Genomic DNA, 15,067 nt, shown 5'->3' with positions numbered 1-15,067 from the left:
TTTTTGTCAAATGATTCATGTTTTTCTCTAACTGTCTGCCTCTCTCTCTCTCTCTCTCTCTCTCTTCCTCCTCCTTACTGCAGGAAGTGGAGGTTAGTAGCCGTCCTTAAATCTGTCCCGTGCTCGTGTTTCTGTCCTGTGATGTCTGGGAAATGGGAAGCCTTCCGTGCCACTGTGGGTCGCAGATGTTTTCCTCTTGCTCGAATCGCGGGCAGGTGACGTCTCCACCAGACGGATGCGAGCGCTGCAGATTCTCCCAGTGGCGCCCAGATAGGGTGACCGCATCTGTAAGGCAAAGTCGACATGCTCCAGGCAGATGTCGAAGATACAGTGATACCATTGGTTTTTACCGTAAACTGTCCCTCCAGGTGGTTCAGAGTAAATCAATCTAATTTTTGTTGATTTTATACCCAGTCCGTCGCTCACAGATTAAAGGCCCAGAAAAGACATTATGGCGGTGGGACTTTGGGAATCTCTCGAGGGCGATATAATGAGAATACTGGGGAACTCCTGGTGCCGTGTTTATGAAGGCGTTGCTTTCTCCGGAGGGACATCTCTGCCGGAGTTACACTGCCACAAGCTCTATTTTGGATCGTTGTTTTTGCACCATCATCACTGGAGATGCAGTCAAAAAACGTCAGCTGGGTTGCACCAAAGCACTCTCTTACTCCCCCAAGAGCTGGAGGGGAAACAGCATGGGGAGGATTTCCACTCAAATATTTTTTTCCTGATCCACATACCGCAGACCCCAGGTTCTCCTGACGCAGCAATCTTTGGCCCTTGACGCAATCTGTCAAAAGGCTGCTAGTGTGGAACAGTTGAGATATGATGCGCGAGCTAAGTTTAGCTTCTTGCTAATTTCTCCACACTGTAAAAATTTTCGCTAACGATTGGTAGAGGCCCGGCATACGTTAAAATGGTTTGGAAATGCGGTATGAAAAGGGTCGATCTGATCGCATTTTCCAGTAGTGTTGGAGAATTGTACAATTTTGCTGCATAATTAATGTGCTCAAGAGGATTTTGATGCAGATTCCCAGTTTTGTTGTGTGTAAGCCTCTATCCAGTAACCTAATGAAAAGCATTCCCATTTCCCAGATATGTTTCCATCTATTGCTTGGTCAGCAGTTATGGTTGTCGGATGCATACAAACTGAGTGATTTTTGCTCTGCGCTGCTTGGCATGACGCACATGTCTTATCATAAGCATAGTGCTCCCCCGAACATCAATATCCCTGATGTGTCCAACTTTTACATCATTCATTTGATATGCTGTGTTACCCGCCATGGAGGTAATGTTATTAAAGCTCTGCTTCTCTTAATTTCCCTTTAGGATGATTACATCCGAACTCTGGATGAAAACCAAGGCTCTGAGGAAAGTAAGTAGAAGGTTCGAAAGATGCTGCCATAGCAAGAGTGCTTTAGCGATACGATGCTTTACCAAACTTTAGTCATCATTGCTGATTTAGCCCTACATGCAGTTTCTGTTATTCTGGTGTTGAATGTTATATGCGGAATAGTTTGTGTTCAGGAGAACTCAGGAGGAAAATTAAGATTTACTTTGTAATTTATTTAGAAAAGTTCCACCATTGCCTATGTGAACACTGAAATTAGACTGGGAGGAGACTTCTGGTACCCTTAGTCAAGGATGACTAACAGAAGGAGCTCATAATTCAGACCTTTTAAGGGGACATGTGGCAAGCGAAACCCAATTAAACGCCGATGGGCCTCATTTAGATCTTATTGTATTTCATCGGAGTTTATTCTTTTTGTGCAAATAAAGTTTCTGTGCAGTGAGGTAAACCTGAAGAATATATGGTATCTGAAATGTAAAAATTTCTTTGTCATTCATTGTGTTGAGTACTGTCATCCCTTCACACACCTGAGTTTCACCCACATGGAATAGCCAACGACCCCCCCCCCCCCCACCTGAACACCAAGTGGACTCTGCTGGTTTCTGACATTGCACCTCTTCTGCATCACCGCTTAAGCTACTTGGAGCCTTGGGATGCTCACCTTGTTGCGAAAGCTTGTCTCTCTTTGTTGGCTTTCGACTCTGAGACCCCATTAGCGATTTGGTTTTTAAGAACGGCCCTTGCACCCTGATCTTCACCTGCCGACTTCTGACAACACATCGCGGTCTATTCGTAGTTGTATGGGGAAATGAGAATATTCAGCACATGCAACCTTTTACTGTTCTGCAGCAATGCAAGAGCGCTTACATGAGAATTTTTGGGAATTCAGTGCGGCCTTAAGGTGCCTTTGGGACCATCGATGCAGTATCACATGGGCGACAGAGGCATATGAAATAGCTGTGAGCAGGAGATGCTGTGGTGACCACAAGCTGTACATTCAGCCTGTTCCATCTACATTCTGCAGTAACATCTGCTCTTTCGTGGCACTTGTTACCGGCAAAGGGACATCTGTGTTTTCTGGGGGTGGCATGATTTGCAGGAGATGGACCCATGAGGTCTACGTTTCAGGTTCTTGTCGACATCTGAAGCCTCAAGTCGGTTCTATAAAAAAAAATGATCAGGGCTCCTCTACAGCTCGAGAGCGGGTGTGATGTAGCGTGTGATAACGACATTGTCCGTGGTGTCCCAGCTGGTGAGGGACCTTCACGGAATGACTGCCCTGCCTTCCAGCCTGCCCACTCACCTGACCGCTCTCGTGACCCCCCCCCCCAGGTGTGCTGTGGGAGATCCTTCCAAGGCAGGTTTAGGGGGGTGGAAGCTAAATGTGCATTGAAAAGAGCTCCGCTCACACCCACGGTGCTCATTTTCATAGCATTGATCTCTCTCCCAGGGGGGGCCGACTCAAACTAAACTCATTCATCAGCCTCCCTTTCATCCCTGATTCGTGATGGCACTGGGAAAGGGAGGGGGGGCTTCCAAGAGTTTTCTCACATATTTTGGGCCCCCATCAAGACATGCGGCGTGGGCCTCTGGACCTCCAAGTATCCTAGCTTGGTCAGATTCCTCGTGGGGCGATGACCATGCCCCCCCCCCCCCCCGCCCCCAGTGCCTTGCCAAACTTCACATCTATCTTCATGCGCGAGCATATGACCTACAGCACAACAAAAGTCATACGTGTGCTGTCAGCCTACTTCTGCAGGGTGTGTTGGGATGTGCTGTAATAACATCTACCTGTACCTGGCATTAAAACCTGCAGTAACAAGCCTAAACGCTACATGGTGTATAACATGGTGCAGAACATGGCTGCGCATGATCAGTTTTGTGAAATATTTTTCCCGTGGCTTTACTATCCATCACTGTCAGCCACTGCCAGCCAGAACGGGACAGAATGACTGGGAGAGGATGACTTTTTTTTTCAAAATTCAGAGTATTGTTCATTTTTCGAACAAAGGTTTTAATTACGTAGCTTAACTTGGTAAACCAGATTCTGCCATTTTGGCGTAGTGTTTAATGGATTTGCTCATTCAAATACACAGCAAATTTACAAAAAAAAAAAAACCTGCTGTAATTTTCTCCAGCCCTGTCTATTCTAAAAGAAACTTGTAAAATGCTCACACTGATTTAAAGAACCACTAATTATGCATTACAATGTGAACTATCCTTGTAACATGACACTAATTGCAGCACAAGTAGAAACTGATTCATCTGTCATATAAAATATAAATGGTCCTTTGTCCTGATCTTTGTGAGAATGCTGCCTGTTTAACATAAAATCATTTCAATTTAGTCTGAAGCTAATTCCTGCTCTTCGAAAAAGCTTTCGCTGTGAACAGGTTGATTGTTTCCTGCATGACACACCCGTCGAAAATGTTCGGTGTCGGTCACAGAGCAAGAATTCATTTTATGAGGCTTCTTAAGAATCGGTGTTAGGAGAATATCAGAGGATTCGGAATGAGCTAGAAGCGTTAAATTGATGGGTTTCGCTTTGATGCTGGAAACCTTCGTATAACGTTTTTTTTTAATCAGATTAATGAATAGGTCCGTAGAGATTTGGCTGTAGCTTAGCCTCAGCGTGGCTTTTTGTTTATCAGGAAATTGCCTCAGGCATTAAAATTATAATGGAATCTGGATATCCTGGTTAGGCAGTGGATCATGGAGGACCATGAATTGTGGAAAAGGATAAATGCAATGAAACAGTGAAATCGCACCGGCTCTTAATACTGTTTAAATCTGTCCTGTTTGACGTCGTGCTCCACTAAGCTGGATTTGGGGGTGTAATTCTGCTTGCTGTGTCTGTGAGCCCAGGGCATCCATTCTGCGGAATGTTCTTTGTGACACGCCAGGGGGAGGGCGTGTGTGTGTGTACACGTGTGTCCCTGCAGTTGAGGGTAGGGGCGTGGGGGTAAAAAGGGTGTGGGGGGGGAGGAGGCTGGAAATTACAGTCCAGAATTCCTAGTATCAACAAAGTGTGCTTGTTTCTATGGAAACACCATCCTGTCGAGATTAGCTGTAAGCTATGGAAACCTGCTCAGCAAAGTAAAACGTCTATAGTCTGCTTCTGCCGTCTTCAGCATAATGTTGCAGGCGCAGAGGAGACCGCGGACTGTTTTGTTTGCGAGGAGAGGGTGTTTTGTCAGGCCGGAACCCTCTGAACGACTGCTTTCCATGCTCTTGGCCATATCCAGAGATGCCACGGGCTCGTCACGGTGGCGAGACCAAGACTTTCCATTTTTGGCTGCAAACATAATCCATTTGGGTTCTCACTGCTCATCGTCAAGGCTCACTGCTGCCACGCCCCCCTCCTCTGGGGAAGGAGAACAGGACGGATGATGCCAAACCTCCTTGTCCTTGGTTTTTCAGGGGTGCGGTCAGTGTAATCACATGTAGGGGAAAGGGCAACATTATGCTGGATGCGGAGGACATATACACACTCACATGGGACCATTTTTAGATTTGTTTCCCTAACCTGGGTATTGTCCCCTATTCATTGTAGAAGGACAGACCCTCTGGATCAGCCTACCAACCTCACCAATACAATCCATGGGTGTCTTCCAGACCAATGGGATGCCATTACTTCCCATATTATGCTGATCCATCAATGTAAATAAGATTAGGGCCGCTGAACCCTGCTGGAGGAGAGAGTGACAGGCAACCAGAGAAAAGGGATCAACCCTTATCAGAGTCTCAGGTCCATTAGAGGCTAGTGCACCAAGGCCACAATGCTATGCAGATAATGAGCTAGCTTATCCTGGTACCAGCAGGACTCTCAGAGCATAATATAACATTCTGGCTTTCCTGGGCAGCTCCCATTGGACAAGGGCCAAGTATGACCTTGCTCTAATTGGTGATTTCATTATCGTGATATTTAGAGATAATGAGAAAGGCTGTCCATGTCCAGAAGGTTGTGGGTTCGAACCCCAAGGCCAACAGAGTTGGGTCCTTGAGCAAGGCCCTTAACCCCAGTTGCTCTGGTGATGCTGTCTGATGCTGCTCTCTGGCTGCTGTGGAGTGTGGTCTTCAGCAGATTTGGTCCTTGGTTGCTACTCCCGTCCCGTGATGGATCCAAGTCACCAAGTGAGCCACCAGCCCATAGCAGCCCATTTTCCCGTGCCCTCCCTCTTAACACGCTTCATCCTTTCACTGGAAGGTTTTTATTTTATGAAGTAATCATTTATCAAGCAACATGGTATTTGCGTTTCAAGCATGGAGCTTCAGATGATCCTGAATTTGAAAAATTGGTTTAATTTTCTTCTGGGTCACATGACTACACACCACTGTTAAAAGTATGAGACCATTAAAAACCTCTGGCTGGTACGATCTAATACATTCACATCGTCATATAAAACTGAGGCACGATACTCCGATATATATTATAGTTCCCAATTATAATATTGTAATATCTCAAACTGTCTGATATTTACACAGTTATAAATATTTAAAATATTGTATATTTTATGTCTAGTAATGTCTATGTGAGTTTATGATACAACTATCCTAGCCATATGGTTCTGACCCAAACCCCTCCCACCCTTACAGGCGTAGACACCACCAAGGATCCCTGCCAGAAGGTGAAATGCAGCCGGCACAAGGTGTGCGTGGCCCAGGGGTACCAGCGAGCCATGTGCATCAACCGCAAGAAGCTGGAGCACAGGTCAGCGGAAGCTAGGTCACCCGTGCGACACTAGGGCGGCACTGTACCCAAGGAGCCCATCAGATTCAGTTAGCTTTAGCTAACATGCTAAGTCAATTCCCGCCCCAGTGCCGTTCCTGTCTCAATGCTGGTTGGTTCCATTGCCAATGGTGTTATTTTTCTGTAATGTCACTTTCACAGCCAATGACGGTAATAATAATGTATAGTAAATAATTGACAGGTGAAAAAAATAAACTGGGGGGTACAATAGAGAGATGTTGTCGCCATGGTGAAATCGGTACTGAATGGGAGAGGGGCCTGGAAGTGAATTTTCGTTTTACAGGGTGGTTCGGGGAAAATTATTAAAATTCATGAGAGAAGCTACCTGATTGGCCAGTGAATGTATTCACATCGGTATGTGCTACCTGTTTTTTAGGGTAGCTAGGGGAAACTCATTAATATTTACAAGAGAAGCTACCTTATTGGCGGGTGAATTCTGCCTAAGGTATTCACTGACCAATTAGGTAGTGCTTCTCTCATGAATATTAATGAGTTTTCCTGAACCACCCTGTAAAATGAAAATTCGCGGGCTGGAAAACTGCCATCGCGCATGTGAGTCCAACGGAGCCGTAGTGACGCGCTGCCACACTCTCCACCTGAGGCATCTTCGGCATCTTCGGCATCAACCTCGCGGCTTCGCTTCCAGCAACACTGTTACGCTACTGTCATTTTCTTTACTCACACCTTAAAAGCAGTCATGTTGCCGGAATTAACCCAGGAGTAACGTGTTTTCGTGTATTTCTCCTCAGTGTTATAAAAAAAAGAACAGCACTACGGCACTACGAATCTAGGCGTAATCTCGTTTTAATAGCGTGCTGGTTCAGCTCCTTCATAAAACAGGACAGTAAGCTAGCATATAATCAGAAAGAAAGTAATGGAGTGGAATATTATTACCGAGGACGTGCGTCACGCTGACAGAAATTTATATTCTTTAATAAAGAGCTTTATCTGGGGAGACTGTCAGACTTTCCCTCCCCGCGTGTCAGAGGAAGACTCGCCGCCCAGTCTCCTGCCGGCATGAAGCGCACGTCTCAATAAGGGAAGCGAGGCTCTCAAAGGCGCAGGCTATGAAGCGTCGCCGTGCCCATGAAGCAGGACAGTCTCGGGATTAAGATCCCCTCTCCTCTCGCCTGTGCGGGAACGAGAGAGACGCATTATTAAATCTCGCGTTTTGGGTCTGTCAGTGACATCCCAACCGGCATACCCCCCGACACAGGGGGACAATAACAGCGGCCTTTGTTGTGACACACCGGCAACGGAGTCCATTGACCATTCCGAGGAGGCCTTCCAAGCCTCGGTAATGTCACACGTCACGCGGCATCGCCTTCCCTCCTAACCCCCTTTCCCCTTAGGATCAGGCAGCCCGCGACCAAGCCGCACGACGGCGGCTGCAAGCCATGTCTAGCCGCGGCCTCCGCCCCCGTGTGCGGCTCCGACGGTCACAACTACGCCTCTCAGGTAACTGCAGCCTGCCCAAACACCCGTGTTACATGAAAAATGAGCACCATCCTACTTTTCTATCTCCCTTCTTCTTCCTTTCCATTTACCGTTTTTTTTTTACATGTGGGAAGGTGCGTTAATGTATAAATTACCCGCCGGGGCTCTCGGCCTGTCACCCGGAGCGAGCGGACAGGCGCGTGAGATTTATGCGAGCCTGTGATTAATGGCCGAGCTTGACGTGAACGCCGGCGGTGCGGGCCAGCTAGCGCCGGTCCCTTTTATTGATTTATGTATTGTTTTTAATTTTGACCTTGTTGGGGAGATGGCTGTCCTCTTCAGTCCCCCCACCCGCCGTAGTGTCTCATTTGAATGAGCGTTTTTTCTTTCTTTCCCGGCGGTCACCTCTATAAATATTTTATCTGGGTCCAGGGTACGCCTCAGTACTTTGCCTGTGTGTGTGTGTGTGTGTGCCTGCCTGTCCATCTGTCTGCCTGTATATGTGTGTTTGTCCGAGGCGGTCCTCACAGCCTAGGATAGGTCCTCTCTGCTGGCACGCCTGTTTCATTATGTTACCATGGAGTTAGCGGAGTCTGTGTGTGCTTGCCTGAGCAGGGGTGTGTGTGTGTCCGTGTGTGTTTGTTTGAGCCAGTCCTCACGGCCTGGGAAGGATACCTTCTGTTGGCACGCCGCTTTCAGTGTGTCATAGCGCCGTTATCAGGGGTCTGCGCGTGCACACCCACGTGCCTGAGCGGGGGTGTGCGTATGTGTGTGTGTGTGTTTGTCCGAGCCGGTCCTCGTTGCCTAGGAAGGGTCCCTCCAGTTGGCCGCCTGTCTCGCTGTTCCGGTGTATGCCCCCACGTACATGAGCGGGGGTGTGTGTGTGTGTGCCGCAGTGCAAGCTGGAGCAGCAGGCCTGCCTGACAGGGAAGGAGCTGAGTGTGAAGTGCCCTGGCCAATGCCCCTGTGCCCCCGGGGGCACGCCCACCCCCGACCCCGAGGCCAAACATGGTGAGTGCCGGCGGCCCCCACCCACATTCCCTAACCTCTATGCGCCTTTCTGACCCAGAATTCCTACAGGGAAACACTCACTTTAAGGAAGGCTTTTCAAAGCCTTCTGGTCATGGGTGTAGGCGAGGGTTTGATATGGGGGGGGATACAATCATTTAAATGCAAAGGTCTGTTTACGGGGGGGGGGAGGCAGTAAATGATGCCAAATTAAATATCGGGGCCAAACAGCTCTGTCCGTTCATAATTCATCATGGTTAGATGCAGGAATAAAATGATTCATTTTAGTCTCTGTGACCATCTGATCATTCACTACTAGTGGGGGGGTCAGCATCGGCGAATCACAGAGATTACCCCGTGGATTAATTCGTTAGCGGTTTAGTTTTAATTGAAAACAGGCCATATGCTAAATCACTGACTCTGGTGTCAGGTAATTTATTATTTAGTGCGAGAATCCATTATAGCTAAACCTAAACCTACCGACTAGCTCTCCGTATTGATCCTTAGAGGAAAAAATGGTACATTGATGCGCTTTACATTATAGATGACCACATGTAGTGGGTCCAGATGGCTTTGTCTTTATGGAGGAAAATGGGATTGTGAATCTTTAGGGTTCATTACCCCGAATACACCTATATCGATGGCAGCCCTAATTAGAGCCATTAGCATGTTAAAACCATTCATTACTGTAACTGTATGGTCAGCGTTCTTTGTATGTATGTGATGTCACCGTAGCATGCTCTGTAGAGGTATGTCAGTGGTCTATATTCCAAGGGCAGAGTTAGGTAATTCAGGTCCAGGGAATGAAAGTCCAGAGCAAGATTTTGTTTCAACTAACCAGTTGAGCATATAGAGTCACAGTCACAGAGTACTCAACTGGTTGGTTGAAACAAAGTTCCGGTCTGGACTTTTACTCTCTGGACCTAAAGTATCCAACTCTGTCCAGCGGGCTCTAGGACTCGACTGGCTCACTGCTTGCCTTTCCCCACAGAGAGCTGCACGGGGCAGGACCTCGCCGATCTGGGAGACCGCCTGAGGGACTGGTTTCAGCTTCTGCACGGAAACGCCAAGCAGAACAATTCCAGCAAGCTTGGAAGCAGCACCGCATCGGGTGAGATTCTCTGGAGGGACCGTTATCCATACCTGTTATCCACTGGCATGCCACGCTGGGCCCGTGTGGAACCAGGCTGGAGAACGCGGTACCGAGGGAACCATGTTGGTGATCACAGTTTACCGTTATGTCCAGACAGCTTCCAACTCATGAGCAGAGTTGGGTAATTCAGGTCCAGAGAGTAAAAGCCCAGACCGGGATTTTGTTTCAACCAACAAGTTGAGCATAAAGAGTCACAGTCACAGAGTACTCAACTGGTTGGTTGAAACAAAATCCCGGTCTGGACTTTTACTCTCTGGACCTTAATTATCCAACTCTGCTCATGGACGGCACAGGAAATGAACCGGGGGAAACCTTGAATTGGGTGCCGGTACATCACAGGGTGCCCACACACATGCTTTTACACTACGGATAACACAGCGATGCCAGTTAGCCTGACTGCATGTCCTTGGACTGCGTGAGGAAACTGGAGTCATTCAGAGGAAACCCGCACGACATGGGGAGAACATGCGAACTCCACACGCAGAGCGGAGGTGTGATTCTAATCCTGGAGGTATGAGACAGCAGTGCTACCCAGAGTGCCACCCAGTTTAACAAGGCGTGATGTTTACAGAACTGAAATTCACAAGTAAAATGATAGCCTTAGCATGTTAAATAATGGCAAGCATTTTTATTGAAGCAATTTTGAAATCTTTTTTAGTTACATTAATTTAATTAACTGGTGCTTTTATGTATCAGACAGAAATAACTTACACTTTTAACACAGGTACTTTCTACAGGAGTAATTTTGGTCAACTAGTTCAAGGGTACGGGAGTTTGGGCTCAGCTGGCTGTTCTGCCAGCATCTATCAGGCCATGGGTCCGTATCCTGAGGAATTATTTGACCAGGAGACCCATCAGGACTAAATCCAGCCAAATGGCAGCTGGCCGTCCCAAAACCTCAATTCTCGCTCCATTTCCAAGGAGTGTGAAAGAGCCTGGAAAATGTTTTCTTAAAATATAATCATTTTTTTTATGTGTCTCTAGTGCCTCGCAGCACAGTTTCTGGCGTAATCGGGATTTCAGGACCATTCATTTCACGCCTCCGGATCTTACGCTGTCGCCCCCGTGGCGGTGGTGTGTAACGTTTGCGGACGTAGGTGGTCCGGTCACCCCGAACAAAGTGTCCGCTGAGCGGATCTGTAATGCGATTCAACCACCTATACATGTTAAGAGATATGCCCAATTTAATTCATTAGAGGGGGGGGGGGAGACGCCACAGCACACGGCTCCCTGGAGGCAAATCTGTGCCTAATAATACATTTTGTGTGCATGTGGAAGCCTGTGGTTTCTGTGACCTTACAAGGCGCAAACTCTGGCTGCAAGGAGATTTCTTAAAAAAGGATAAAATACGTAGCTCGGAACATTTATTTTATTTTGACAGACGCTTTTGTTCAAAGCGACGTACGAGTGAGCCAAACGAAAAACCTGTGTTTCCTTTCCTGGTGGAGGTAAAGCGTTCTGAGTTGGCTGACTCCTCAGTGTGGTTTTCAGCAGGTCATTCGAGCATAAAACGTGATGTTTAATTCATTATCTGCCCCCTTTTATCCAAGAAAACTTCATAAAGACATTTTAGTGGAGCAGTTCTTGAGTTTCAGGGCACTATAACTGGACTCCTACTGGGAGTTGAACTGGTAACCTTGGGGCTTGGAGCTGACAGTTCTGCCTCTCTGTTGTTCTCCCCAGTCCTGGATAAGAGCCTGGTGGCCAGCTGCAAGGACTCCATTGGCTGGATGTTCTCCAAGCTGGACACGAACGGAGACCTGTACCTGGACCAGCCAGAGCTTGCCGCCATCAATCTGGACAAGTACGAGATCTGCATTCGAGCCTTCTTCAACTCCTGCGACACCTATAAGGATGGCAAGGTGTCCACCGCCGAATGGTGCCTCTGCTTCTGGAGGGAAAGTGAGTGTCTGGCCACGTTCCCACATCACCCCCCCCCCCCCCCCCCAAACCGTGCACTGTATGTTGCTTGTTGTTACCCTCGAGGGGATCACATTCGCCGCTGATTTGCTCGTTTGGGTCATGGGGTCCGGGTGTACAGGCATAAGGTGGTACGGTCACGTTTTCTGCGGTTTGGCCCAATGTCACAGAGGACTGCGGGAAAGGACGGCTCAGAGCAGAGCCTGCTGGGTAAATATAGCCAAACACCTCTTCTACGCTGTGGATTAGTGCTACTGCATCAGTTACAAAGCACCCAAGGACAGCAGCTGAGCACTGGAGGTACACAGAAGGTTGTAAGAGTAATGTGGAGCCGGACCCACAGCCTGCAGCAGCAGCCTTGCACACATGTCATTTATTATTTGCTACATCCAGTTGTTTTTTTTTTTGTTTTGTTTTACGGCCATCCCCGGTGTCGAACGTGCACCCTCCTGCAGAGTCATGAGCACGACTCCCACCCACACATGCTCTAGCTTAAAGGGATCTGCGTTAAAACGCTGGTGACACTCAGAGTCACAGGGCATCCAATTTCCAACCTCCGCTCTCAAAACGTGCAGCCTGTACCCAGGTAGAAGGCCCCGCCGGCTCCCGGTGTGAGCCGAGGGGTAGCGTGGGCGGAAACTGGCTCCTCCACCTTATTAGTCAGCTGCAGGGTGGGGCGCTTCCCCAGCGGTTGCATGCAGATCTGTTTGCCTCCGCAAATCGACCGTGTACGTGACATGCAGGTACGTGAGGATGATGCGCAGGATTGGTGGTTGTGTGAAAGGCGAGGACGGGTTGCATCCCTCCCTTTACGGGATGGGAGTTTGAACTGCGGCTGGGTTCTGTGCACTGGAAGCTCATTAAAGATGTAGGAAGCACAGTGACAGAAAGAGGCCGGCAGATGCCGCATGACTGCCCTGAACTCCTGCAAATCTTCCTCAGAGCCCCCGTGCCTGGCGGAGCTGGAGAAGATGCAAGTGCAGGAGGTGATGAAGAAGAAGCCTGGTGAGTGTCGGGGTGTGGTCGGGGTGTTAGGGAGTGCCCATTGTCATTTTTATAGATTACTGTTGGTGTTGTATGTTGGATGTTTACAAGCAACATATAAATATGAATGCTGTGGTATGGTGTAACACAGTGGGAGGTATGAGGATGTGTATAAGCTTGGGTGTAATGCAGTAGGAGGTGTGAGGGTGTGTATAAACGTGGGTGTAATGCAGTAGGAGGTGTGAGGGTGTGTATACACGTGGGTGTAATGCAGTAGGAGGTGTGAGGGTGTGTATACACGTGGGTGTAATGCAGTAGGAGGTGTGAGGGTGTATATAAACGTTGGTGTAATGCAGTAGGAGGTGTGAGGGTGTATATAAACGTGGGTGTAATGCAGTAGGAGGTGTGAGGGTGTGTATACACGTGGGTGTAATGCAGTAGGAGGTGTGAGGGTGTATATAAACGTGGGTGTAATGCAGTAGGAGGTGTGAGGGTGTGTATAAACGTGGGTGTAATGCAGTAGGAGGTGTGAGGGTGTATATAAACGTGGGTGTAATGCAGTAGGAGGTGTGAGGGTGTATATAAACGTGGGTGTAATGCAGTAGGAGGTGTGAGGGTGTATATAAACGTGGGTGTAATGCAGTAGGAGGTGTGAGGGTGTATATAAACGTGGGTGTAATGCAGTAGGAGGTGTGAGGGTGTATATAAACGTTGGTGTAATGCAGTAGGAGGTGTGAGGGTGTGTATCAGCATTGGTACAATGCAGTAGGAGGTGTGAGGGTGTGTATCAGCATTGGTACAATTAGAGGTCGACCGATATTGAATTTTACTGATACCGATAGCTAGGTTGGTCCGTACTTGCCGATAACCGATTAATTAACCGATAGTTTTTAAAATGGATACTGGATTAAAAAAAAAAAAAAACTAAATTAAAACACAACACTACATGTAAAATAGTACTAAACTTTATTACAAAAACCAAACAAAAAAACAGTACTGAATCATGAAAATGTGCTATATGAAATAAATATGAATATATTAATAAATATTGAGGTAAATTAAAGACATGCTTTCAAACTGAAAGAAAAAGTAACACTCCAAATAAATAAAAAAAAAGTTACATACAAAATGAATTATAATAATAATTATATAATTATATAATATTATAATTATATATAATATTAATTATATAAATGTATATTATATGTGTAGTCTCCCACTATATTTGCTTCTATTTTGAAAACTTTTTTCTCTCTCCATAGGCAGAGGTTGACCAAACTGTTTGTGTAATCTGTTAACAACGCTCATTATATACCCGTCTTTTAAGGCAAGAACCAGATAATGAGTGTCACGTCATGAAATGGTTTTAATACGAAGGGAGCTGTATTACGTGATAACAAATTTAATAAAAACATCGTAAGTTAGGCCTATAATAGTAATGATTTCATTTCAAACAACAAATATATTATATAGAGAAGGTGAGCAAAGTATCAACAGAGCTTTTTGAAACTCCGAATCAGTAAAACACTGCGTCGCAAAAAGATTCACTGTTTCGAAGCGCTCCAGTCGGATCCCCCCATCCCCCCGGCAAATCGCACCCTGTGCCTGAAGATAAAAAGAACTGAAATCGAATGCATTCCTGATGGTAACAATCATGACATTAAACATTTGGGTCGGACTTGCGTGTATTTTTGCCACATTATTTTAACCGCTTGATGTACTGCTAATGTTAGCGTCCTCTCAGCCTTGTCGACAAACATACTGCTGTTCTTTCTCCAATGCAGAATCTAATCAACAAATGAATTACTTTATATTGAGATGAAAACATGTACTGTAGTGTACTGTATACATACCTTTTCGCTGTCTGTGTTTTAAACGTGCATTTGAAGTGTCAGCGTTGTCCGTGCACCGCGCTCTCTCCAGGCAGCTTGCGCTCTCCTTGCAACTAACAGTATCACGTGTCAAAACAAAAGCATGTGCTTTACAGCGATTTTCGCCTATAGAGGCGGCTCTTGCCATAGATATATATGTTGGCTCTCGCACTGTATAAGGACAACGGACCGTTCTCAGCCGCTTCAGCTCTGACGCAACCCGGAAAAACTATCGGCGTGGATTTTTGCCGATAACCGATAGTTCCGGGAATCAACTATCGGTGCCGATTAATCGGCAAAACCGATACATCGGTCGACCTCTAGGTACAATGCAGTAGGAGGTGTGAGGGTGTGTATCAGCATTGGTACAATGCAGTAGGAGGTGTGAGGGTGTGTATCAGCATTGGTACAATGCAGTAGGAGGTGTGAGGGTGTGTATCAGCATTGGTACAATGCAGTAGGAGGTGTGAGGGTGTGTATCAGCATTGGTACAATGCAGTAGGAGGTGTGAAGGTGTGTATCAGCATTGGTACAATGCAGTGGGAGGTGTGAGGGTGTGTATCAGCATTGGTACAATGCAGTGGGAGGTGTGA

At 47.0% G+C, this 15,067-nt stretch overlaps 1 protein-coding gene and 1 long non-coding RNA gene across 3 annotated transcripts in view; one reads left to right on the top strand and one right to left on the bottom strand.

Annotated features, from left to right (window-relative positions):
* The window catches only part of spock2 (SPARC (osteonectin), cwcv and kazal like domains proteoglycan 2), a 45,986-nt gene that overhangs the window by 25,513 nt on the left and 5,406 nt on the right, over positions 1 to 15,067 (top strand). The window contains exons 1-8 of one of the 2 annotated variants that reach the window (XM_072703380.1): positions 3 to 92; positions 1,330 to 1,375; positions 5,948 to 6,062; positions 7,454 to 7,559; positions 8,435 to 8,549; positions 9,538 to 9,657; positions 11,383 to 11,601; positions 12,562 to 12,624. In XM_072703380.1, coding sequence (XP_072559481.1) covers positions 18 to 92; positions 1,330 to 1,375; positions 5,948 to 6,062; positions 7,454 to 7,559; positions 8,435 to 8,549; positions 9,538 to 9,657; positions 11,383 to 11,601; positions 12,562 to 12,624 — 859 coding nt within the window. In that variant the 5' untranslated portion in view covers positions 3 to 17. Of the gene's footprint in view, positions 1 to 2; positions 93 to 1,329; positions 1,376 to 5,947; positions 6,063 to 7,453; positions 7,560 to 8,434; positions 8,550 to 9,537; positions 9,658 to 11,382; positions 11,602 to 12,561; positions 12,625 to 15,067 lie in introns of those variants that run through there. The other variant, XM_072703379.1, reaches the window with a different exon arrangement.
* LOC140581256 (uncharacterized) lies at positions 13,553 to 14,976 on the bottom strand. The gene is made up of 2 exons (XR_011984317.1): positions 14,457 to 14,976; positions 13,553 to 14,208 (listed from the first exon to the last, which is right to left on the bottom strand). It is a non-coding gene; the product is annotated as an uncharacterized lncRNA (long non-coding RNA).

The sequence above is a fragment of the Paramormyrops kingsleyae genome, chromosome 20 (assembly GCF_048594095.1).
Source record: "Paramormyrops kingsleyae isolate MSU_618 chromosome 20, PKINGS_0.4, whole genome shotgun sequence".
Classification (NCBI taxonomy): Eukaryota; Metazoa; Chordata; class Actinopteri; order Osteoglossiformes; family Mormyridae; genus Paramormyrops; species Paramormyrops kingsleyae.
Note: the sequence above shows the minus strand (reverse complement) of the source record. Positions and strands in the feature narration are given on the sequence as shown.